General features: G+C 38.0%; 1 protein-coding gene across 1 annotated transcript in view; it reads left to right on the top strand.

Annotated features, from left to right (window-relative positions):
- LOC134866921 (polycystin-1-like protein 2) overlaps window positions 1-23,803 on the top strand; it is a 45,252-nt gene that overhangs the window by 16,148 nt on the left and 5,301 nt on the right. The window contains 24 exon segments of the mRNA XM_063887135.1: window positions 1,354-1,485; window positions 2,508-2,621; window positions 2,747-2,861; window positions 2,951-3,141; window positions 3,227-3,457; window positions 3,537-3,638; window positions 4,637-4,815; window positions 5,110-5,256; window positions 7,454-7,653; window positions 7,904-8,127; window positions 8,320-8,494; window positions 9,723-9,969; window positions 13,069-13,309; window positions 13,517-13,613; window positions 13,894-14,028; window positions 15,026-15,211; window positions 16,462-16,792; window positions 17,417-17,550; window positions 17,715-17,842; window positions 18,929-18,998; window positions 19,001-19,088; window positions 19,666-19,876; window positions 20,448-20,549; window positions 21,797-21,928. Coding sequence (XP_063743205.1) covers window positions 1,354-1,485; window positions 2,508-2,621; window positions 2,747-2,861; window positions 2,951-3,141; window positions 3,227-3,457; window positions 3,537-3,638; window positions 4,637-4,815; window positions 5,110-5,256; window positions 7,454-7,653; window positions 7,904-8,127; window positions 8,320-8,494; window positions 9,723-9,969; window positions 13,069-13,309; window positions 13,517-13,613; window positions 13,894-14,028; window positions 15,026-15,211; window positions 16,462-16,792; window positions 17,417-17,550; window positions 17,715-17,842; window positions 18,929-18,998; window positions 19,001-19,088; window positions 19,666-19,876; window positions 20,448-20,549; window positions 21,797-21,928 — 3,912 coding nt within the window.

Raw genomic sequence — 23,803 nt, 5'->3', positions numbered from 1 at the left:
TGTGTTACACTACTTTTGCATTACTTTGAGTTACTTTCCCCAAAAATAACCGCAAAAGTATGGCTTTAAATGCTAAAATGTAGTTTATTGCAGCTCATGAATTAAAGCTATCTATGGCAGTATGCTGAAATTAAACGTATGCTCAGTTTAAGTAGGTTGAATAATATGTGATACCGGTAACATTATGTCTCTCAGTGTCTCTATATGGCAACGTTAGCTCACCTTGTCATTGGTGTGTTAACGGGGATTTGGCTGACAAGCTTTCTAAAAGCCGGCGATTCCACAGAGGACAGAGGCTGCATATCTTCAACACTCTGCCACGAGTCTGTGAACTTCTCGGTGTTCAACCAGCAGACAGAGAGATAAAGTGACCTTCTGTTGCTTTGGCCTGCATGCACTCGTGTCGCTTTTTTTTTTTCCGAGCCTGCAGCTCTCCATTTTGAGCCTACAGCTCTCCATTGCTAACAAGCAGCTCTCAATCGCGAATCTGTTTCTGCAGCCCTCTTAACCAACAGTGAACAGGCTTACTGAGATACTATTCTACCGGCACAATTATTTCTCTGTTGTCGAAATGTCTCGCGATGTTTGTGAATTCTTAGAAACTAAACACCACATCATTTCGGGTTAAAATGTGTTGTAACTGCGTTACTGAGAATTGTAACGGGTATTATATTACTAATATTTCATTAGTAATGCGTTATTTTACTGAGTTACAGCAAAAGGTAATACATTACTGTAACTCCGTTACTTTTGTAACGCGTTACACCCAACTCTGGTAATATCAGATATATCCCGGTGCATCTTTTTTTTTAAAAGCACATTCAAACACACTCCAGTTATTCTGTCTGACTCCTTGCTCACCCGTCAGCTCATCCATTCCCTTACTAGTGTGATCTCAAGACGGGGGAGATGCGGCATCTAATTTGTCATTCAATCTTGACCCAGCTCTCCTCCTTCAACTCTTTGGTTTGCCCAGAATCCTCTGGGTCCTTCAGATTTTAGTTCAACCTTGAACAAAAATCCCTTTCTACCAGAAGGAGCGCAGCTTAATAAATTAGCAATAAAAGTAGAAAAACAATCACAATCCCGATAAGAACCAAATACAGAATGTGGACCGGCATTCAGAGAGGTCCCTCCTGGGCTATAATCATGGCTGCCTCTTCATCGTTGTTGATATCTGAATTTCCCCCTTGAGAGATTGTTAAAGGGGCTTTTTCTTTCATCGAATGAGTGTATTGAGTTTTAGGGGGCTAGATGGTGTGCATGTTAGATTGTATGTTTTTCTCAAGTTTTCTAACCCTTCTGACCTGCTTACACGGTTTTAACCATGTTTCCCTTCACATACATTAACAGATGCTAAGTATGGACAAGAATCCCTTTTCCTGGAATAAGGGAGGGAACATCAGTGGAATAACAGCAGCTCTATCCCTCACAACAACAAATGGCTCTAGTATCGCTGTGGAGAACTTAAGTGAGAATATTAAGGTCAGTGCAGCATCAGAAAATTGCTACTCAATATATTTATAGTTGTATTATGCAGAAGAGACATTTTCAGAATCTTATATACTATGGAAGTCAATTATATTTAATGATGCATTCATCTCTATTGTTGAAGCAAGTAAAAATAAGCCTGATTGTATGAGTGTTATCTTAGCCTATACATTTGTATCATATTATCCGTTGGGTTATATTTTGTATAAATAATTTAAATATGCAAAGTAACAAAAGCTGTAAAATGTAATGGAGTAAAAAGTATAATACTTGCCTATGAGATGTTGATGACTTAAAGAACAATGTAGTAGAACATGAAGATAGTTGAGTAAAGTACAAGTAGCTCATTAGTACAGAGAGAGTAAATGTACTTAATTATTTTCCACCAGTGTGTACAAAGATTTGAATATCTCATTAACAGTTGAATAAAGTAAGAACCTCTATGTTTTTCGTGTAAAAGTGTATATATGTAAAACCTTGCATATGCATATCAGAGGGATTATGATGAAAACGATTGTACAGTTTGTTTAGTTATTGCACTTCATATTAACTGACCTGAAAACAATTCATATAGCTCTGTACATAATTGTGGCATCTTGTGTTTTTCTCTTATATCTTATATTTATTTCATCTGCCTTAAACACAACCGGCTGTAATGCATACAAAATTGAGATTATTACTCATCCTACTTTGCATCCAGTGATTCCCTGATGTGATGTTCAAAGTGTTCATAACACATTATGCAGTGTGTTCTTTCGATAACCTTTTTCTTCCAATAACAACTTTCAATAACAAGAAAAACAACCCAGATTTTTTCCCATTATAACATGGTTTATGGTTATTTTACTGGTGAGACGAAAAGAAAACATTGAATAGCAAAGTGTATACAATAGAGGACAGACTGAAAGTCTAAAGTGAGGTCATGTTAGCAGTGTGGATATGTTGTTTACGAGTCTCTCATTACCACAAATTAAAACGTATTGGATCTGTTTTCTGGCAATTTCCCTGGTCCACAGATTTTGTTGCCAAGGCCTGTTGGAGAGCAGGTGAACTCGTCAGTGTTACACCTGGGGAACTTCAGCACAATGATCATAGATGTTGCTTCAGCTGATTCTACGCTGGTTTTAAAGGTCCCTTAAAATGTTTTGCTAGTCGTGGCATTTTTTCTTCGATTATGATATCTAAGGCTAACAAAAATAATAAACGGTGTTTGATGATTGTTGTTTCCTGGATGCAAAAACTATGTCTATTAAAGATGGTGCCCTCCAATGATCCTTTACCGTTCAAAATCCTCCTTGGATATATGGACTTCCCAACTGAAATAAATAATGTTGCGATGACGGAGATGCCTCACGATGGTGCAACACAAGGTAACATATCCCTTCTTAATTACTTTTATGCTTTTTTAAATTTGATTATTGATACATTTATTGATTACTTTTTCCTTTGTCTCATCCAGAGGAGAGATACACTTGGCTACTAGAACCAAAGGATTTAAAGGGAAACACCGGAGTGCACTATCTTGTAGTTAGGCCCATTGTAGGACCTGGTATAAAATCCATCAATGCAACTTTAACATTTACCTCCATCAGTACTGCATGTAGATTTTGGGATGAATCAAAATTGGATTGGAGCACTGATGGATGCAAGGTAAGAACAGCGTTTCAGTCTTTCTGTAATGTGTTATATTTTCCCAAAACTTTAAAGACAGTAAAAGTTGATGGTGTCTTCAAAGGTTGGTGTTCATAGCACACATTTGGTCACAGAGTGCCTCTGCAACCACCTTACCTTTTTTGGGAGCTCTTTCTTTGTAACTCCCAACCTCGTTGACCCGTCACGCACTGCTGAGCTGTTTGCGAGTTTTGCCGAGAATCCTTTGGTTGTCTGCTTTGTTGCGTCACTCTTTGGGGCCTATCTCTTGGTGATTGTGTGGGCCCGACGGAAAGACATTAAAGACACGGTCAAGGTACCAAAGTATAATTCAGGAATTTGTTAAAACTAATGTAATCCCAGCCTAAAGAAAAATGTTGTTGGCTGATTGGCAGGTGAAGGTGACGGTGCTTGATGACAACTACCCGATGGATGAGTACCGCTACCTGTTGAGTGTCAGCACTGGGCATCGGAGAAAAGCCGCCACTTCCTCTGAGGTAAATGTGCCATCAGTTCGTAGGAAATAATTTAACGATTAGCAGAAAAGACTCTGCTCTTCAAGCAAATATTATGCATTGAAAAATGAATCCTGCTGAGATACACACGATTTGTTGTTCTCTCCGAACATTATTGCAGAATCTGTAGGCACCGGAACAAACAATTCAGTTATATTGTCAGAGTATTATGAGCAATCAGGTCTGATCGAGCTTTGCTAAACAATCCTTGTGGAGAGCGAGTAAGGACGGTACGCATCTCTTTGATAGTGATTGATATCTTAGTTCTTCATTCTTTCTGAACTTCACTCAGGAAAATGGTTGATCTTATTGAGAGGAGTTCATTATTATAATGTTGCAAAGAAACAATTTAGAAATGAAAACCAGCATAAAAAGAGAGCTAAAAGAAGAGTGAATATTAGACTTTTGTAAGATGGTGAACTTAATGCTCTAAATGAATGCAAATGTTGCCAACATATTAGCTGTTAAAACTTTCTTAGTTGAGCTTTTTAGTTTCGTCACCTTGAACGATAGAAACTAATTACAGTGTGGATTTAAAATATATTATACTAATATGTTACTTAAGTTTTAATAATTCCATTTTTTTTACTTTTTAAACTATACTTTCAGCAGATCATTAACCTTTTTCTTCTGTCGCTCTTTGATGACTTACATGTTTCAAGTTCAACACATATTCAAGACTTGCTATGCTGAGTGTTTGGAATTTTACAATGCATCATTTTGAAATTTTAATAATTGAACATTTCCAACCCATTTAAAGGCTAAGGTCTATCCAGTCATTGCTAGAGTAATTGCGCAAGATGATTGTGTTAATGTGTTAAGAGAAGGACAATATAAGAGAAATCGTTATTGGTCATTACTCAAAGCGCAGGTCCTCTTAACCCCCAACCCTCCATTAACCTGTTTGCATTGAAGTAAAGTGGTTGAATTTCACCTTTTGCTCTTTGCAGTTTTAAATACATAGTACTGAACTGTTTTAGGTGACAATCACGCTGATGGGTTCAGAGGGAAGCAGTGAACCGCATCATCTAACGGACTCGAAGAAATGTGTGTTTGAGAGAGGTGCGGTGGATTTGTTCCTGCTAACTACGCCCTTTTCTCTGGGAGACCTGCAGGGTATCAGACTATGGCACAACAACTCAGGGAGCCATCCTGCATGGTATGCCAATTTACAAATGTCAGGACCACTCAAAAAAACATCCTAAATATGTGTCATTTCCACATCATTGCAAGCTTAAATATAGGCCATGAAATTCCTTTGAATGTTATGACCTAGAACACAGTGCACATGGAACAGGTCTTGGATAGAAATGATACTGGCCTTGCTGATGACTTCTTTCTATCTCCTTCTCTTTTGTTGTTGAGACTTACTTTCCGATTTATGTTTTTGATGTACTTTTTGACCTTTTTTGTTTGTTTAAAATGTTAACATTCCTTAAATCTTATTTTTCAGGTATGTCGGGAATGTCATGGTGCAGGATTTACAGACAGAGCAGAAATGTTATTTTCTGTGCAACTCATGGCTGGCCCTGGATATTGGTGATTGTTCCCTGGATAAAGTCTTTCCTGTTTCGACAGAGATGGATTTAAAGAGGTTCAGGTGAGGTTAAATGGAAATGGTACTCAGCAGCAAATACACTGTTGAAGTTTTAAGGCTGAATTTGAAACAGGGGATTTTTATTCCACTTGGAGGACAAGAGGAATGATAAATTGCAAGGATATTATAATTTTTTCTCAAATAATGTCAAACTCACAGGATGCTTTCTTTTTTGAAATATGACTAAATCCACATACCAGCAGAAAGAATAAAATTAAAAAGATTAAAACGATCTAACCCAGGTGGTCCTCAGATTTACATTTGACTTTTTATTGCATCATTGCCAAGGACAAAAGTGTGAGTTAATACGCAAAATAAGGCAAATTCACCCTTAAAGGCTAATTAAATAAACCCCTTCTAGATTCAAAAGGCAATTCAAATGAGTTAGAGTAAAGTATGCCTGCTATAATCACTTCACACGCCGAGCCTAACATTTCACAATTTTGTGTGTTTTATATTTTATGCCTATTTAGAGATTTGATGCAAGTTGAACTGAATAGTAATACAAATAGCTATGGCAAGGTGAGGTATGAAGTCACAGAAGAAAGATTTCAAGTTCATCACATTTTATATTGAAGGGGTAGTTCAGAATTTTGGACATAGGACCTCATTTCCAAGTTAGCCAGTGTGCTATTTATCAGTGGAGACCGTTCTTAACACGTTTCATCAGTCTTACCCACTCCACAGTACACCCAAATAAATTAAAACGCCAGACTATCGATGTAAATGTCTGTGTTGATAGAATAATGTTAGAAATAAAACTATCCTTGCATCGCGATGATCACGTTACATTTTGAGGGACTAGTTTCTCAGCAGCGGCGGAATTATACTTTGCTCCGGTTTGTTGTGTAGTAACGAAGCTGCGCCGAAAAATAAGTTTAAGCGCACTCCAGTCGGGACACCTAGTAGTACAGTGGGATTGAAGCATTGCATTGTAAACGAATGACTAGGCAAGGTATGTTTTTCAAAGGTGGCCATATCTTGTTGATTGGTTAGTCTAATAAAATTCCTTCGTGCACTGTATTCTGCTTCTGTAGCAATGGCAGCGGCAGGTAAATAAACTGTAGGCTAATAGAGCCGGTAGCCAATTAGCAGCTAATATCAGTCAGCCGCTGCCGTAGCCTACTACCAGCTACAGGGAACAAAGTATGAACTACGCTGCTGCTGAGACACTAGTCCCTCAAAATGCGATGCGATCCAAGGGTAGTTTTATTTCTAAAAAATAGCACACAGGCTAAATTGGAAATGAGGTCCTATGTCCAAAATTCTGTACTACCCCTTTAACATACACATTTTCATAGGAGACAGGAGGGGCTGAAGATAAGGCAGGCTTATATTTGATCAACTATTATATTTGTTTTAAAGACAACAAGAGACTATGTTGAAGATTCAGATTGATTTTAACGCATAAAACAATAACAAATGCTACAGAAAAACAAATTTCAATGACCCTGGGTTAGTATTATTGATAAATTAATGTATTATGTAAATTATAGTTTGGACTGTATAAATCAAATGCACACAAAACTGTACGAGAACAAGGTGGACAAACATTCACAATCCATATAATCACCACAGGAAGTTTCTGTGGATGGACACCTTTCCTTTCCTTTCCAAGCTGTACTAATTCATATTAAAATGAATTAAAAAAGTGCATATTGTTCATTCAATAAACTCATTTTAAACAGTATTGACAGAACTTTATATAAATTTAACTGCACAAAGAAAAAAACAACACATTTAAAATATAACCAGGACCTCAGAGAATGGGGAACATCATTTTGAGCTTATTAAATTAAGTTTTTGGACACAATTTTGTTAAAAAAGTACACCGTACTATTACATTTCCACTATAATTACCTTTATATTATTAGGAGATGATGATTATTATAATACCCACAGCATCTTGTTTACAGTACTTACTATCAATAAGCAGGGATGAGAAGGTTACTGAAGGAAAACTCTTAGCTGATGGCATAGTTTTTATTGGTGAATTGCCGTGCAGAATATGCTTTTAGGTGCCTTATAATGGCTAATAAGGAGCCAAAAGTGTACTTATATGCAATAGGCGAGTATTTAAAGGTTGATATCTGTATATTTTTCTAAATTTTAAGCAAAATGTTATGTTAATATGCACTCATTGGTAGTTCATGAAAGTTTTAAGTGTTTCTTTTCAAAGCGTTACCCCTTTATTTTTCAGTAACTTGTTCTTTATGAAGACTTCAAAGGATTTCAGTGATGGACACCTCTGGTACTCTGTGATCAATCGCCCACCGAGCAGCAACTTCACCTGTGTGCAGAGGGTTTCCTGTTGTTTTACCCTGCTGCTCTGTACCATGCTTACCAGTGTCATGTTCTATGGCATCCCAACAGATCCCTCTGAGCAGACCATGGACATGGGTACAACACATTTTTAATTAAGTGAAGTTTACTATCAAAGCATTGGAGACTTTTTCCTGACCTGGTTTTTTATTGTACTCCTGAGTACGTAGGACCAAACAAAACAATTATCAATTAAATAAGTGGCCAATAAACTGCTTTTTAAGACAAAATACAAAAACACATTTGTGGATGACAGAAACGTTTGAAAGGTTCTGCAAATGTCCATTACAATGTCTTTATCTCTAACTCTCACTCTCATTTTCCTCAGGTCTCTTTGAGTTTACATGGCAACAGTTCATGATCGGAGTACAAAGTTCCCTCATTATGTTTCCCGTTAACATCCTCATTGTAAGCATCTTCCGAAACACTCGTCCAAGGGAAACATTTTGTTGCAAGCGCAAGACAAAAAAAACAGATGCTGAACGGTTGTTTTTCTCTCAAACTAACACCGCCAACATGAGTGTCAATGTTACTTTGGACACTGTCATTATGGTAGGTGCTCCATGTGATAAGTAGTGTAGCTATTCAAAATAATTACCCTTCAACATCAACATTTATAACAAAAGCATGAATGAGTCAATCATTTATCTCAAATTGATGTAATGTCAAATGCGTCCTTATATTGTATTGTAAGTGATTTTATACAGTATAAACACCTTTGTATCTCAACATTTTATTCCTTAGAATATAAAAAGGGTTGCCCAATCTCTGTCAAAGACCATGAAAAGCAACATCCCATGCACAGAGTCCGAGTTTGGTCCTGCACAACAAGTTGATATCAATGCTGTCCTTTCTACAGTGGAGCAATTCATCAAAATGAATAACAAGACCAGTGACACCGCCCAGCCTCAGCTAGCTGGTAAGTACAGTACAGGACATGGATGATTGATTCTGCAACATTGTATGCAATACTATTGTCAGGTTTGGGGGAATTACGACCCAAGTGCAGCACAAGGAGGTTGAATACTACTTTCAACAAAAAGAGAGTTACCAAAAATACAAAGCTAGGAAATCCAGGACATGAAAAATACTTGACTTGATACATGATGGACGACAACGAACTGACAAAGAACACAAGGGAAAGCAGGACTAAATACGAAGGCACTAATCATAAGACAAGACACAGCTGGGGAGGGGAGGCAGAAACAGGAGGGCAACAGGTGACAACAATGAGACAATCAGACACGAGGAAAACCAAAGTCAGGAAGTAAAACTAGACCAGACACACAGAGGGAAAACTTTCAAAATAAAACAGGAAACTACAAACACAAAACAAGGATCATGACAACTATTTTCATTTTGAACAGAGACTGATTTACAGAGAGCTTATGTTCACATTCGATGCTAATGTGATGTAATGATCTTGCTGGTAAATTACGTTTTCTTCACTTCACTTAATATCTCTACAAGCCCCTCACTTTTTTTTAAACATTACACCATAATTCCAAAGATATGTACAATACTGATGCTTTCTTTGGATATGAAATGGCATGCACTGGAGCCATTACTTCAAAAGTGTTACATTTGACATGGAAACGTTTTTCACAAACTTTTATACACATAAAAATAAATGTACATGCCATTAATGATGCATAAGTTACTGTGCAGAGTTTTCAGCTGTCATTTGTAATGACAGCATTTGCAAAATGTCAAAGTGGTCTAACATCCATTGTGAAACCGGCCGGAGATTGTTTCCTAATCATCAAATACAGCTTTGTAAAGTCCACTTTGTTTTCAGACCGAGCACAACATTTAGAGGATTAAAAATAGTCCATCTTCAAATGTTGACAGATGACACAATTAAACACAAAAATGCTGTGAAGCAAATGGAAAAGGGTTTAATTTACGTTACATTTTGGCATGTATCCTTAGGTAGGGTTGAAGTTAGGGTTACCCATTACAATAACCCTTAGTGAATATTATTGAACACTGATCAGAAAAAGTGTAGAAAGGAAAGAAAACACACAAGCTCACTCCAGATGTAGGGTTGGTGCATCCGTTGCTGGTTAGCTTACGGCTAACATCCAGTAACTGTAATATCAGACACCAGTAGCAAACTATAAGTCAGAAGTTATGTACATTTTCAGAGAACAGTCCTACTATGCATCATGGGTCAACAGTGGACGGGATTCAGAAGAAGAGCAACAAAACCCAGTATTTGTACAGGCAGCTGTGTCACATCGACAAACAGCTGAGCATGCTGGGACCCTCCAGCTTCCCCAACCCACACAGCTACAGCCGGGCTCTGCAGCAGGTCCACGGCATGAAGTTCTTCCTCGAAGATCAGCTCTTTACATTCGGCTTTAACAACCCAGAAGAACCCAAACTGAAGAAGTAAGGAAGTCATTTGGTGTAATGACAACACTTGTGGATTGTCATGTTCTGTTTCTTCTTTTATTCTATATGAACAATCAGTTTTCCCACATTTTTGTGATTGTTCCCCTGCCCTGATTATATCTATATATACAGTGTATATATAGATATCAAAATCACTTTAAAAATGTCTCCAGTGTGAAGAACTATTTGCCTTAAAGTTTATTTCTTGATTTGTCAAAAAAAAAAATGTAATCAACTCGCATATTGGACTGTATGTTTGGAAAACGACAGTCAGTTACTTACATGTGGAACTATTGATGATAAGCCAAGCTGACTTAAGCACCTCTAGCTTCAGCTTGACCATGAGAGTGGTAATGTTTGTTTTATCCATATACATCTATGGCAGCAACAATGTAGAAGAACTTTTTTCCACAAAACTGTTCATGAAGAAAAACACAATCTGCGGATAATTGGCTTACACTTACCTCGACATTACATAGTATGTAGTATAGTAAGGTCCCCTATCATGCTACTTTTCAGGTCCATATATGTATTTTGTTGCTCCACTATGACATGTTTTCATGCTTTCATTCAATGTTGAAAAAGCGCTTTATTTTCCTCACACTGCCTGTACATAAATGACCACTTTTCACCGTCTGAAAACGCTCTGAAAAGCCCATGCCCCCACCTTTGCAAAAGCGTACTCTGCTCTGATTGGTTAGCTGGCTACTCCATTGTGATTGGTCAACCGCTTAGAGATTTGTCAAATGCCCATGAAAAAAACTGAAAAAATGGCATCGCTTGTTGCGCTGTACCAGTTTATTACACATAAATAATGATAGATTATCAGTGATCATTTCAAAATGACACAGAGACATCGGGTTAACCTTCAGCAGCGTTTGTATGACCTTCAGCAGCGTTTGTATGACCTTCATCTTCAGCAGCGTTTGTATGACCTTCATCTTCAGCAGCGTTTGTATGACCTTCAGCAGCGTTTGTATGACCTTCTGCAGCGTTTGTATGACCTTGAACACAACTTTTGATCACAAACAGCAAAGACTGTTTAAAGCTAAGACTCTGTAAACTGAAGCAGTTTTATTGCTCTTCCTTGGCTGCTAGTTCAGTGAGTTTTGTTCATACAGTGATGACACTTATACCAATGGAATCCGTGGAATCTCAGGCTTCATGATATGTGGTTTGTGCAGATAGCATGAAGTAAAAACATCGCCGTAGCTCACTCGGTGCTATGTAGCGTTAGCTCGTTTTCGTTCAGCGCTGATTTAGACGCTTGGTGTTGGAAGTATGTTTCGTTTTGGTAAAAATGGTTAATATGGTCTGGTGAGTTTCTTCCCGTTAAGTGGGTATGCCACATTAATAGGTTGTTAAATGTTAACATGCCCTGAGACGCTGTTTCTTACAAGTTGCTGCGTCTGGGCTTAAGAGGTTACCCTGTTGTGATGAAACACCATCTCCGTATTTCTGCACAGTTCCGGTAAAGTTAGCGGGCATACAGCCTGAAAGCTTAGCGTTTATAGCGTTAGCTTGCTGCTTTTCCGAGGCAAGCATTGTGCTTGCGGCTCAACTCCCACAACAGCTCCACAATTCCTCTGCGTCTGAAAAGCGGGTCTGCTAGTCACCGGACTTCGTTCTTCCTGGTTCTGTCAAAAATGATATGGGCGATTATAACCCAAGTGGGCGGAGCCATGAATAATACTTAAGCTTTGCTACGACACACTGATGGAGACTTCAGATTGGCCCATATCTTCCGCCTGTTTTCTTTAATTGGCTATTCGCCTTATTCACCTGGCGGCCATTTTGAAACTCGAACGAGGCTGAGGGGTACACAAACCCGGAAGTTTGACTCCGACGCATACGATCTATGGAAGATTCAGCAGCACCAGCAATGGAAACTCCAGTGTGGACCACCAACCTTTCTTGTTTGCCAGAATTAACAATTCAAAATGTGGAGCAGTGGGCCAGTACCGACTGCAACATCCCCCGGGCGGTGTTAATTAAAGGATACAGTAACTGGATCGAAGGTTTTATCCACGACATTGAAGGTAAGAATGGACGCTAATTTACCTCAGTTTCTGCTAGTGTGTAGCAGCTAGGGGTAGTAAGCTTAGCTGTGATATGGAGTTGTTGACTGTACTATGTTTGATTTTATTTAAAACTTAACATGTATTTAATCGACAGTTAATAGGAGCCCAACACACATATTTGTGAGGGCTAGGTCTTTTCCCTCGGTGCGGAAAAATGAGTCACCGTACAACATACAGGTATCATAGTGCTAAGTGGGCAAACTGCTCAGTTCGCAGAGCAGTGCCACAGTTTAAACCAGCTTGCTAAATGTTCATTATGAGTTTTATCAACGATGTACCTTTCCCTGTCTGACTGAAAATAACATGTTGATTTTATCTCATTAACATGTTATCTCTAGTTGATGTAATATCACATAAGCCTCATTGATATCTACTCAAATACAGTATTATCTTGTTTCAAATTAGCAAAGCCAGACAGCGCTAGGTGCATGTTGCTATTGCTTGTTGACAATGATAGTATAATGACAGTATAACTATCAGGTAAGTGATAAGGTAAGCTAAGTATTAACATTCATAAGATAAGAGTTGCTCAGTTCTTGGAGCAGTGTATCCAGGGTTGAGGAAGGTTCACTGCACACACTCAGTGTATGTGTGTGTCGTGGAGCAGTCGGTACTGGCCCACTGCTCCACATTTTGAATTGTTAATTCTGGCAAACAAGAAAGGTTGGTGGTCCACACTGGAGTTTCCATTGCTGGTGCTGCTGAATCTTCCATAGATCGTATGCGTCGGAGTCAAACTTCCGGGTTTGTGTACCCCTCAGCCTCGTTCGAGTTTCAAAATGGCCGCCAGGTGAATAAGGCGAATTGCATACAGCAGACAAGTTCCATAGTTTTCAAACCTACCATAGTTCACAAACTCATATTGACATATCTTATGTCAAAAACAGCAGGGAAAAACTTTTAGTGGAAGGTCCACTTTAATTACATCTGTTACTCAAGTGGAATGCAGTACTAACACTTCAGAGGAGAGGTTATAATTAAGTTCATTATATTCTTTCACCGCTTTCACCTCCAGGTTGAGCCCTGAAGACAGCACTGATGGTGATGATAATAAGAAGAAAAGAGGGTGTTGTCACGGAGGGCTTCCATGGTGGTTCATTTTTGTTGGCTGGGCACTTATGATCGCAAGCAGTTTTGTTTCAGGATATTTCACAATGCTGTACGGCTTGAAATTTGGGAAGGAACGCTCTGCAAGCTGGTTGGTGTCCATGATTGTCTCCTTTTTTCAAAGTATCCTCGTCATTCAGCCCCTGAAGGTGAGAAGAAGATGTCATTCCCTCTTTGTAACTCACTATTAGCCCAGTATTTCCATTGGAATCTTTGTGTTTTAGATAGGTTCATCTCATGGTTTATTTCATAATTAAAAGAGTCAGTAAAGTAAAGATCATTATTTATAAGCGCATGCTTACATGCTATTTAATTTGAAAAGAAACATCATCATTCACTAATACCTTTTACCACAGGTGATATTTCTTGCAATCTTCTTTGCACTCGTAATAAAGAAAGTGGATGAGGAAGATTTTGAAAATGTGACGTTTGAAAGAAATGAGAAAAATCTAGGTAAAAGATAAAAGCATGCCTTTTGTGATTGTTTGCCCCACCCTGATTCTATCCATCAGTGTCTAATAAATCTGCGGTCTTTGTGTTTTTGCCTGCCTTTTCCAGATATGTCTTGTTCCTGTGATTTGTGTGTATATAAATTCCTTTCATTCCCTGTGTTTTCAGTAAACAAAAACATATATAATAAGTGAATAATATACTGTAATTGCATATTTGGTCTCAAATGTTGAAATTGTCAGAAATGTTAAGGTTTAAAATATACAATAACTTTTCTTCAAAGGTGATTGTAAGGAACCACAAGCAGTCAGACGAGATAACAGTCTCTATGTCCCTCCTGCTGCTGCTGACATTGAGAAGATGAAAAGATACAAGATTATGGAACAAAAAGCCTTTGCCCTACTGAAGGAGATTTTGAGTAAGTAAAAAAACAGCTCTTTGGCTTTAGTCAAAGTACTTTTTATTATAAATTGCAATTATATGATTTGTCATTCACAGACTACGGTGTGAGTAAAAGCAAACCTGAATCCACACACAATTTAAGCTCTCCCATTATAACTCTTTCTATGAATTTGCAAATACAAAAAGATTACAAAAACAGCATGAAATCAATGTGACAGGTCAAATTAAACTCCAGGGTTGCCTTTTAATTAATTTTCAAAGGACATCAGGCATTCTGACATGTTACTGTATGAAAAGAACAGGTGTAATAATATAATTAATTATAATGAAATCCATTTAGCAGCCTCAGTTTGAGGATCCAGGTGCTGTGCATGCTGGCTCCCGGTCACACTTTCTTAAATAAATGTATTTAATGATAACAAAAACATTGAACTGAAGTCATTACATAGCTGAATAAATGAGGATAAAAAACAACCCATTGTGATCATTTCTGTCATGACATACTGAGTTTCTTAATTTGTACAAAGCCCTCATTAGTGTTACAAGTACAATTTTTACTTCTGGATTCTATGGTCAGTCAAAATGTCTCCTGTGAAAAAAAAGCTAGTCGCAACTGTAAGTCATTTTAAAAGCCAACCAACAGAAATGAATATTTCAAAACAAAGGGCCGAAAGCTGATCCGCAAAATTCTTCATATAGATACATTAATTGGTTTTGAACCAACCATACTGAGCTGACAAAATATAATATATGTTATTATCTTAATAACATACTGATGGTCCATTAAATACAGTACATATTTACTTTGACTTTGTTTTGGGACATGGCTTATCATCATAAAAATATTCACGTCTATGTGTCGTTTTATAGCCATGAACATCACAGCTGGGGATTCAAATATGTATCCTCAAAAATTGCTGCAATTCCTTTTAATTATTTCTAACTGACCTCTGATGCCTCATTCTGTTAATGATGTAGAGTGTGTTTAACTTTCATGTGCCCATTTGTTGCAGCCTACATAGGGTTTATATGGATGTTGATGCTGGTGGCTTACGGCGAGAAAGATCCCAATGCTTTTTACCTGAAACAACACATCCGGGATAGCTTCAGTACAGAGATCACAGACAGCATGAATCCTGGAGATGTGTTCACATGGGCAAACACATTGCTACTAAAAAACCTTTTTGGGGTTTATCCAGGTAAAGGTGTTTCCTCATTCAGACGGCAGAGATGATTAATATTTTACAATTTACTCCGCTTCTTGTTGAAGCAGCTTATCTTTGTTTGGTTTTTTTTGCTTTGTTGTAAGACCAAGGATGTTGTGTGACAAAAGTGTGTGGGTATTGAAGCTGCTAATACCTTTGTTGCCCTCCAGAAAACTTCTTTCTCTCCTGCTGGGGAGTTTAATAGCAAATACCTCCAAAGCAGGGGAGCAGGATGTTTTTTCCTGTTTCTCATTTCTTATGAGACTAGACCGTTGGATATGCAAAGTTCTTCATGTAAAGTAATGTCAAAGGGAGCAATTACCAGGAGCCAGATGCTTGATGTTATCCGAGCATACTCACTGAATAACAATCTTTTAATGGACATTACAGCATGACTCTAATGGGTTACTGGGTTTACTGGGTGCGCTTTGCCCAGTACTAAATGAGAAGAAAATCCCCAAAGACATTAGTTGATTTGAAGCAGGTCTTGTGTTATATTTGTTTAACTGTACAATCTACTTTGGCTCTTTTTGAAGACTCATCACAGTGTATTACAACTTACTAATGGTGGTTGCCATATCAGTTTTTGTTTGACGTGCAGTTGTAAGTACAAGAGGGTTTATAACACTTTTGCCATATCAATCAATAATATCACGAACAACAAAACGCTCAGACAAAAGAAAGGGCCTTTGTTCACTTTATTGCATTCAGTGTGAGATCCCACATCTTAGTGTCATGATCCATACACAAATCTTTAACACAAGTTGACACACAGGATCAATACACATACAAAGTGTCTATCCGACTTGATATTAGCATTCATTTGCACAACTGATATTACATTTGTGATGGTTTTATGGTAAATCATGAGCTTGTTCAAGACAACTATATTTTAGTTTTGTTAAATAAGCCAAAAGTCATATTAAAAACAGAGAAACTGAGTCAAAACATTGATAAACCCATTAGTTAAACTGCACATTTATTGAACCAACTTGATTTGTATAACCCATTGATTTGTATAACCCATTGATTTGTATTCATCTATAAACTTCATCAAACCATCAATGTTATTCAGTTACAATTGCATGTGACAAACAATGAAATTGTGCATGGCTTTGACCCAACTCACTGGTCAAAGCCTCTCACTATGTGACATAGTGAAAGGCTTTGACCAGTGAGTTGACTTTCCTTTCGCACTGCCTCACAACATGAAAACAACATAACGCTAGACGTTTCTGTTCCAGGATTTATCACAGATGGAAACTCCAAGCTAGTAGGCAATGCCCGCCTCCGTCAGCTGAGAGTGCAGAAGAACTCCTGTCAAATTGCAGGCTACATGCAGCAGTTTGTACCAGACTGTCACGCGCCATATTCATGGGACTTGGAGGATATGGGCTCCTATGATCCTGGCTGGAACCATTTTGTTAAGGAGAATGTCTCTAGAAGCACCGTCAGCCCATGGATGTATCAAACACAGGCTCAGCTCAGGGCTCATCCTTTCTGGGGCAAAATGGTACTGTACAGGGGAGGCGGCTTTGTAGCGGAGCTCGGCCCGGATTCACAAAATGCCAGCCGGTACGTACGTTAGAAAATGGGAATGAATCAATGCAAAAACCAAAGATTATCTCTTTCATTTTACTGGCCTATGAGTTTATATTATCCTCAGTTGGCAAGTAGGTTCAGTACCCCTTAGATTTATGAATAAACATATTTATATTGACAAAACCCAGCTTTGACCATGAAATGCTCAGCGATGACAGGCAGATCTTGAAATTAACTTTACTCTCATGTCCTGCCTGACAGGAAGGCTGCTTCTAGGCTGCGTAACCACCACTTCACAACCTGCAATGGCTACCATTTCACTACCCAAATTAATTTTGGATCCTCCAAATGTAATCAAGATGTGCACCCCCAACCCCATCTGACGTACCCAGCCCCCACTAAAGCCCTAGAGCTCTCTGTTATTTCGACCGTAGCCTCCAAGTCATCCCACAATCTAACTGCAGAGTTGATTTCCCTTCCCAGCCACCGTCCCCTAGACTTTGCCACACTTGCATTTTGATCAGACCTTTACAGTCATTATTACTGTATTTTTCACAAGGATGATGTCAGCTAAAATATTGTTTGATGTCAAGTGCTTCACATTATAGAGGATCACTTAAGAAGGCCTTCAGTAAAAAACTTTTCCTTTATTTACAGCACCCTTGAGTATCTGTTCAAGAACACTTGGTTGGATGCATACACAAGGGCAATCTTTGTAGAGTTTACCATCTACAACGCTAATGTGAACCTCTTCTGCATTGTCACACTCCTGCTCGAGACAACAGCTGTAGGTAAGGTCGAGTGTTTCCCTTAAACGGTGCAAACATTGTGCTATAAGAGGAATTTATGTATAACACTACACCAATGTCTGCATCTAAATCCTTACTGTCAGATTCGGTTGCTTCTTATAAACAATTATCATAACTAATAAAAGTGTTTCTGATCATTCTTTTAGGAGCTTTTCAATTTTACAGTGAGTTGCAGAGTGTTCGACTTTACCATTCAACTGGTGGTCTTCACATCTTTGTCATGGCTGCTGAGATCGTATACATGCTTTTCATCCTCTATTACATGTTCCTGCAGGTACAAGACCACAACCAAATATTGTTCCAATTACCATCAATTGCTTATCTCATTGTTTTTCATGTACCTATTTTATTTCAGATAATAAGAGAGGCAAGGGCTTTAAATTTTCACTGAGTGATTCACAAACACTAAACTGTGACTGAACTGATAAATCGCAGACAAGGCTCATTAGTCTGTTCACATGAACCCAGTCACCCTATTTGGATTTGCACTTTGATTTTGTAACAATTTTCCCTTTATAAAAGACTTTGCTACAGAGACTAGTGATATCAATCTTAAATGTGGATTATGAACACATAATCTTACATCTGACATTGTTTACGCAATTCATCAAATCCAACACTAAATTGCCCCATGAAGAGAACGAGGAATGAAATGACGACATGAACGGTAATGTACTAATGACAGTGCTGACGTTGATGTGAGGAAAAATTTAAATGAATCTTTCAGTGTGTTTTCCTTCCTTTTAATGGTTTGGAAATGACTTTCTTTTTCATCTACACCACAGTTTATGCAGTGCATCATACGTCAATCATACTTCAGAGCCATTTTGAATTATTTTGCTGTTTGATATCCACCCTTCCAACCCTAACCCTAATAATGTTACATTGTGTGTCCTTCCTTCAGCCCCTTGAGACTGGTAATTTCATGCAGGGAATAAAAAAAAACTTGACTTATTGGTGTTTTGTTTCAGTAACACCTGCAAAGCAATATTTATTTCAGTACTGCAATTTGACAAAATGTAATACAGGAGATATTTGTTTGTATGCGCACACCTTTGAAGTTCACCTGGAAGTTTTGATATCAAACAGCATTGAGATCAAAGCATTATGAGCAGTCACTCTGCAGAAATACTACATAGAAATCAGTTTGAATACATGCATATTGCAGTAACTGTTGACTGATTTTGAAACAAACAAACCTTTCCTATTTGTATTACCAATGTTAAAAACTAAATCCCAAAATTACTTTTTAAATTATTTTGCCTACATAAAATACGATTTAGTGAAAGATGTAAAGCCTTCATAATTAACTTAATGTTTTTTTTAAAAATATAAACATCTCTCTTTCTTCTCCTGCAAGGCCAAATTAATGAAACAGCAGCGGTGGGCTTACTTCAGGAGCAAGTGGAATCTTCTTGAGCTGACTATCATTTACTAAGCTGGAGCACCTTGGCTGTCTATATTAAGAGGACCCTGCTTGGGAACCGTGACATAACCTACTACCAAAATCACAAAGACCAGTAAGATAACCCGTGCTTTAAATCTGACGTCCAACCTTACGTTTATTTGTTAAGCAAACACCTTCAAAGACCCACAAGTTATGCAGTTTGTTTTATATTCTGCTTAAGTGTTTACTTTAGCGTTAATATTCATTTCTGTACAAATCATTTTGTAACCTCATACCTATTAATCCTTGAATTTGAATGGTCCCCTGGTATTTCCTTTAGAGCCAACTTGACGTTCACATTAGTGATTTTCAGTTAAATGTCCTTACAACTATTGGATCGATTTAGCTCAATGTAAGATTGATTTAATGCTAGTTACCAAATGTTACCATGCTAACATGCCCTACTAAGATATTGAATAATTTAAATCTTTAACTTTTCAGCATTTTTATTTTAGAGCATGACCGCATGTTAATGTTAGCATTTGAATACAGTTTAATGGAGCCTGTAACATGGCTGTACACTCTTTCTGTCTGGTTGTGTAATATTTAGCTTTTACCTTACCTTCTGTAATGATCACACATTTTCAGTTTCATAAAAGGTGCTCTTTTTACCCTATTTGTGATGGCTCACATTTGTACTGTGTACACAGATTTGCCAATTTTTTTGAGACAGCCTCAGCAAACTCAGTGCTCCAATATATGATCGCTTTCCTCGTCCTGCTCTCCACTTTCAAACTGTGGCACCTGCTCCGACTTAACGCCAAGATGAACATGCTCACAGCTGCACTGCAGCGCGCCTGGAGTGACGTTTCCGGCTTACTTCTGGTCATTGTGGTCATGTTCGTGGCATATTCCATTTCGGTATGTATTTTCCCTTTACCTCCACCTTTCCCTCACACAAAGATAAACGTCTTTCAGGCTTTTATTTAATTCAACAATAAGTATGTTAAATCATTTGGGGTTTAATTAATAAAATGGCATGGGATTTTTGCTCAAAATGTTATCATATTTTATTTAGTTTGGAAGTTGTCCTGTATATCTCTGGATCTGTTGCTAAATCAAGGTATTTTTCAAAAAGGGTTTTTCAAAGTTCAGTTTGAAATTTTACTTTTTAATTCAATTTAGTTTACCCGGTACAGTAGGGTAACTAAAAGATGTATCCTTGGAGCTGCTGACATTTAAAATAAAGTTATTAAAACATTGAGTGTGTTTTTTGGGGTTATTGTGCAGTGATGGTGCTGTGGGAGATTGCACTAAATATATTGAGAAATTAGAATTTTTCTAATTTACCGTACATTTTTTCTATGCTTAAAAGAGCAATACATGTCTGACCAAACATCAGTCCATTACATCCCAAATTATATATTAAATCAAATCAGAAAGTCACAATTGTAGACATTCCTTTTGTTGATAATGGTTTCTCTCTCTTCAGAGCAACGTGATTTATGGCTGGAAGGTATCCTCATACAAAACTTTGACGGATGCTCTCCTGACCCTCATCAGTTTGCAGATAGGCATCTTTAATTACGATGAGGTATGTGAACTCTTCCCCTACTCACAGATCTGCGGTCCAAAATACTGTTGAAACGTTTGGATTCACCTGATATATCGATTGACTCTTTCTTTTAATAATGGTCACTTAAAAATACATTTAAAAAATACACAATGCAGACACCATTACTTTTTCATTTTTCTAGAATCGATCAACCTTTTTACCAACTGCAGTTTACTCAGTGGTAAGATTGAGTGGGTTAAAAAAAACGCTCATTTTATAATAATAATAATAACTTAAACTTATATAGCACCTTTCATGGTACCCAAGGTCGCTTTACAAATAGGGAGGCGAAAAGGGGAGTGGGGGTTAGGGATCAAAGGACTTAGTGCAGAGAAATGTTTTGAGGTGCTTTTTGAACATGGGCAGGGATTGAGCAGAGCGGACGTGGAGTGGTAGACTGTTCCAGAGTGTGGGAGCATTGGCAGAGAAGGCCCTGTCCCCAAAAGTTTGCAATTTGGTGCGGGGAGTGGCCAGCAGGTCCTTGTCAGAGGACCGCAGGGAACGTGACTGAGTGTAAGGGTGGAGGAGATCTGTGAGGTATTGTGGTGAGAGTCCATGGAGAGATTTGTAGGTGAGCAGGAGGGTCTTGTTATATGTTTACCTCATATTCCGTGATCAAATTTCAATAGTGTTTAGTGTAGACTGACCTTCTATATCTATAGTACAACATGTCTGTCAATCCAGTCCAGCTGGTTGTTTTAATACTGTGTACTTAACACTGAAACAGTAACCTGTTACCAGTACTTACGAATACTTATTGCAACCTTAAAGCAAAAAAATGTATCCTCTTATCCATCAAACTGTACCCAATCAAACGTTGAATGCAGGCAATTCAAAGTTTTGAATTGTGATTTATACACATAAGTTTGCCCTTATAAGTCATATATATAAACTTAACACAAAACGTAAGGCATTGGCATAGGAGATTTGTCACATTTTTCATGGGCGCAACCTACTGCACATACTCTGCTGCTTATCCCACAAATGCATGTTCCTCACAAATGTGGAACCAATTGAAAGGTAACTAAACAGGCTTTCCAACGCTATAACATTTTTTTCCAAGAAGCAAAAAATAAGCTACCAAACAAAAATGTCCTTACTTTTTGTGTTAAGTTTATATGACTCATAAGGGCAAACTGTTGAATGACTAACCATGTGCGTGAATTGAGGTTGGTCCTGTATTAAGTCAAACTGACATTGATGTATTTGACGCACTTTTTTGCCAGGTCCTGGACAACACCCCTGTGCTTGGGGGATTGCTATTTGGATCCTGTGTTGTTTTCATGACGTTTGTGGTGCTCAATCTTCTCCTATCTGTGATTCTTGTGGCATTCCACCAGGAGCAAATATATCACAAGGTACCTACTACATATTTGTTGTTGTTGTTGTTGTTGTTGTTGTTGTTGTTGTTGTTTAACTAATCAAGGTTTTTAGACCGAAATAATACAATCCAAAAGTATATTTTTGTCCAACCAGTTTTTTTTAGAACATATTGTACTTTTTATGGCATAAAGAATAACCTGCTAACGGTATACAGCAGGTACATGCTCATCAGTTTTAGGCTAGTTACTTCCAAAATGTAATACAGTACATGTGATCTATTACTGTCTTTTTTTAAGTAATAAGTTACATTACATTATCACTGTCTCTGAACTGTAATGCATTACACTACTTTTGCATTGCTTTTGACTTACTATCGACAAAATACAGCAAAAGTATGGCTAGGCATTTTAAATGCTAAAATGTAGTTTATTGCAGCACATTATACATCTAGTGGAAAGCGATGTGATATAGCATAACAACTGTGTCGGCCCTTAAGGCTAACAACTTATATTAGGCTCAATGAAGGCTCATTAATTATTAATTAAGCTGTCTTTGGCTCTTTTTGCTGTAACAAAGGAAAATGTCCCCTCTGTGGGGCGAATAAAGGGATTCTGATTCTGATCTGATTAATGGTCAATCCAATATGTCTCAGTCACTGGCAGAATCACAAAAGCCATGACAGCATATCCTTTATTCAAATGTCTATCAGGCAGTACAAGCTGAACATTAAGAAAATATGTTAGATATTAAACCCATGCTCTGTTTTTAGTGGTCTAAATAATATTTGGATACCAGTAACATTACGTCGCTGTTTGTATTAAAAATAACATGGTAGTACAGCCTCGGCATGGCCAAGTAACCTACTGTATATGAGCAAGTCTTTGTTGCAACGTTAGCTCACCTTGACATTGGTGTGTTAACAGCGATTTTGCTGACAAGCTTTCCAAAAGCCGGCGATTCCACAGAGGACAGAGGCTGCATATCATAGACAACATACTTTGAGTCTATAACTTCTAGGGAAACATTAGTAAATAGACTTACTAAAAAACAAAGCACCACTTAATTTCAGGGTTAAAATGTGTTGTAACGTGCATTACTGAGAATTGTAACGGGTATAATATTACTAATATTTCATTAGTAATGCGTTATATTACTGTGTTACAGCTATAAGTAATACATTACTGTAACTTTGTTACTTTTATAACGCGTTACACCCAACACTGATGCTAATATGCTAGTAAGTATTTTGAAGATATAGCTTGCCATTTACAGTTAAGCCTAACGCCACCTTTGGTTTTGCTGGAAGTGCTGGTGTGGACAAAATAAAGATGACTACACAGAAAAAACTATTCATCTCACAAACGGTTCAATAATGTAGTTTTTAGCCTCAGCAGTCCGTTTTTTTCTGATGAAAAAGGGGCATAAACTGTGCATCTCTCAATAAAAAGAGCTAAGATAAGAGTAAATACATTCATCATCTGGTCAGAAACATACAATTCCAGATACATGCTGATGTTGCTCTAAAGCAGGGGTCTCAAACCCGCGGCCCGCGGGCCCACTGCGGCCCTCGAGGCGATAGTTTGCGGCCCCCACCTCAATATGAAAGTTTAATGTTAATGCGGCCCGCGAGTTTGATACGAATGGCACTTTTCAGTGTTGTGTGCAGAGCTGAACGAACCTACCAATCACGGTGGGGTATATTGCTCTCGGGGGCGGGACATCGGCCGCGGGCTCAGAAGCGGAGGCGGCCGCGGACAGAAAAAGAAGCGGAAAAGACGTATCGGCTAAACACTGAAACTTCAACGCGACAGTGACACCAAGTGGAAATATATATTACACAGCCGCAAACATGTCTTTTTCAAAGCCTGCAGTGAAGAGAAAGGTTGGTGATGAGCACAGACAATTTCAGG

Source organism: Eleginops maclovinus, chromosome 7, assembly GCF_036324505.1.
Source record: "Eleginops maclovinus isolate JMC-PN-2008 ecotype Puerto Natales chromosome 7, JC_Emac_rtc_rv5, whole genome shotgun sequence".
NCBI lineage: Eukaryota > Metazoa > Chordata > Actinopteri > Perciformes > Eleginopidae > Eleginops > Eleginops maclovinus.
The sequence above is the reverse complement of the archived record's forward strand: the minus strand, read 5'-3'. Positions and strand labels throughout refer to the sequence as shown.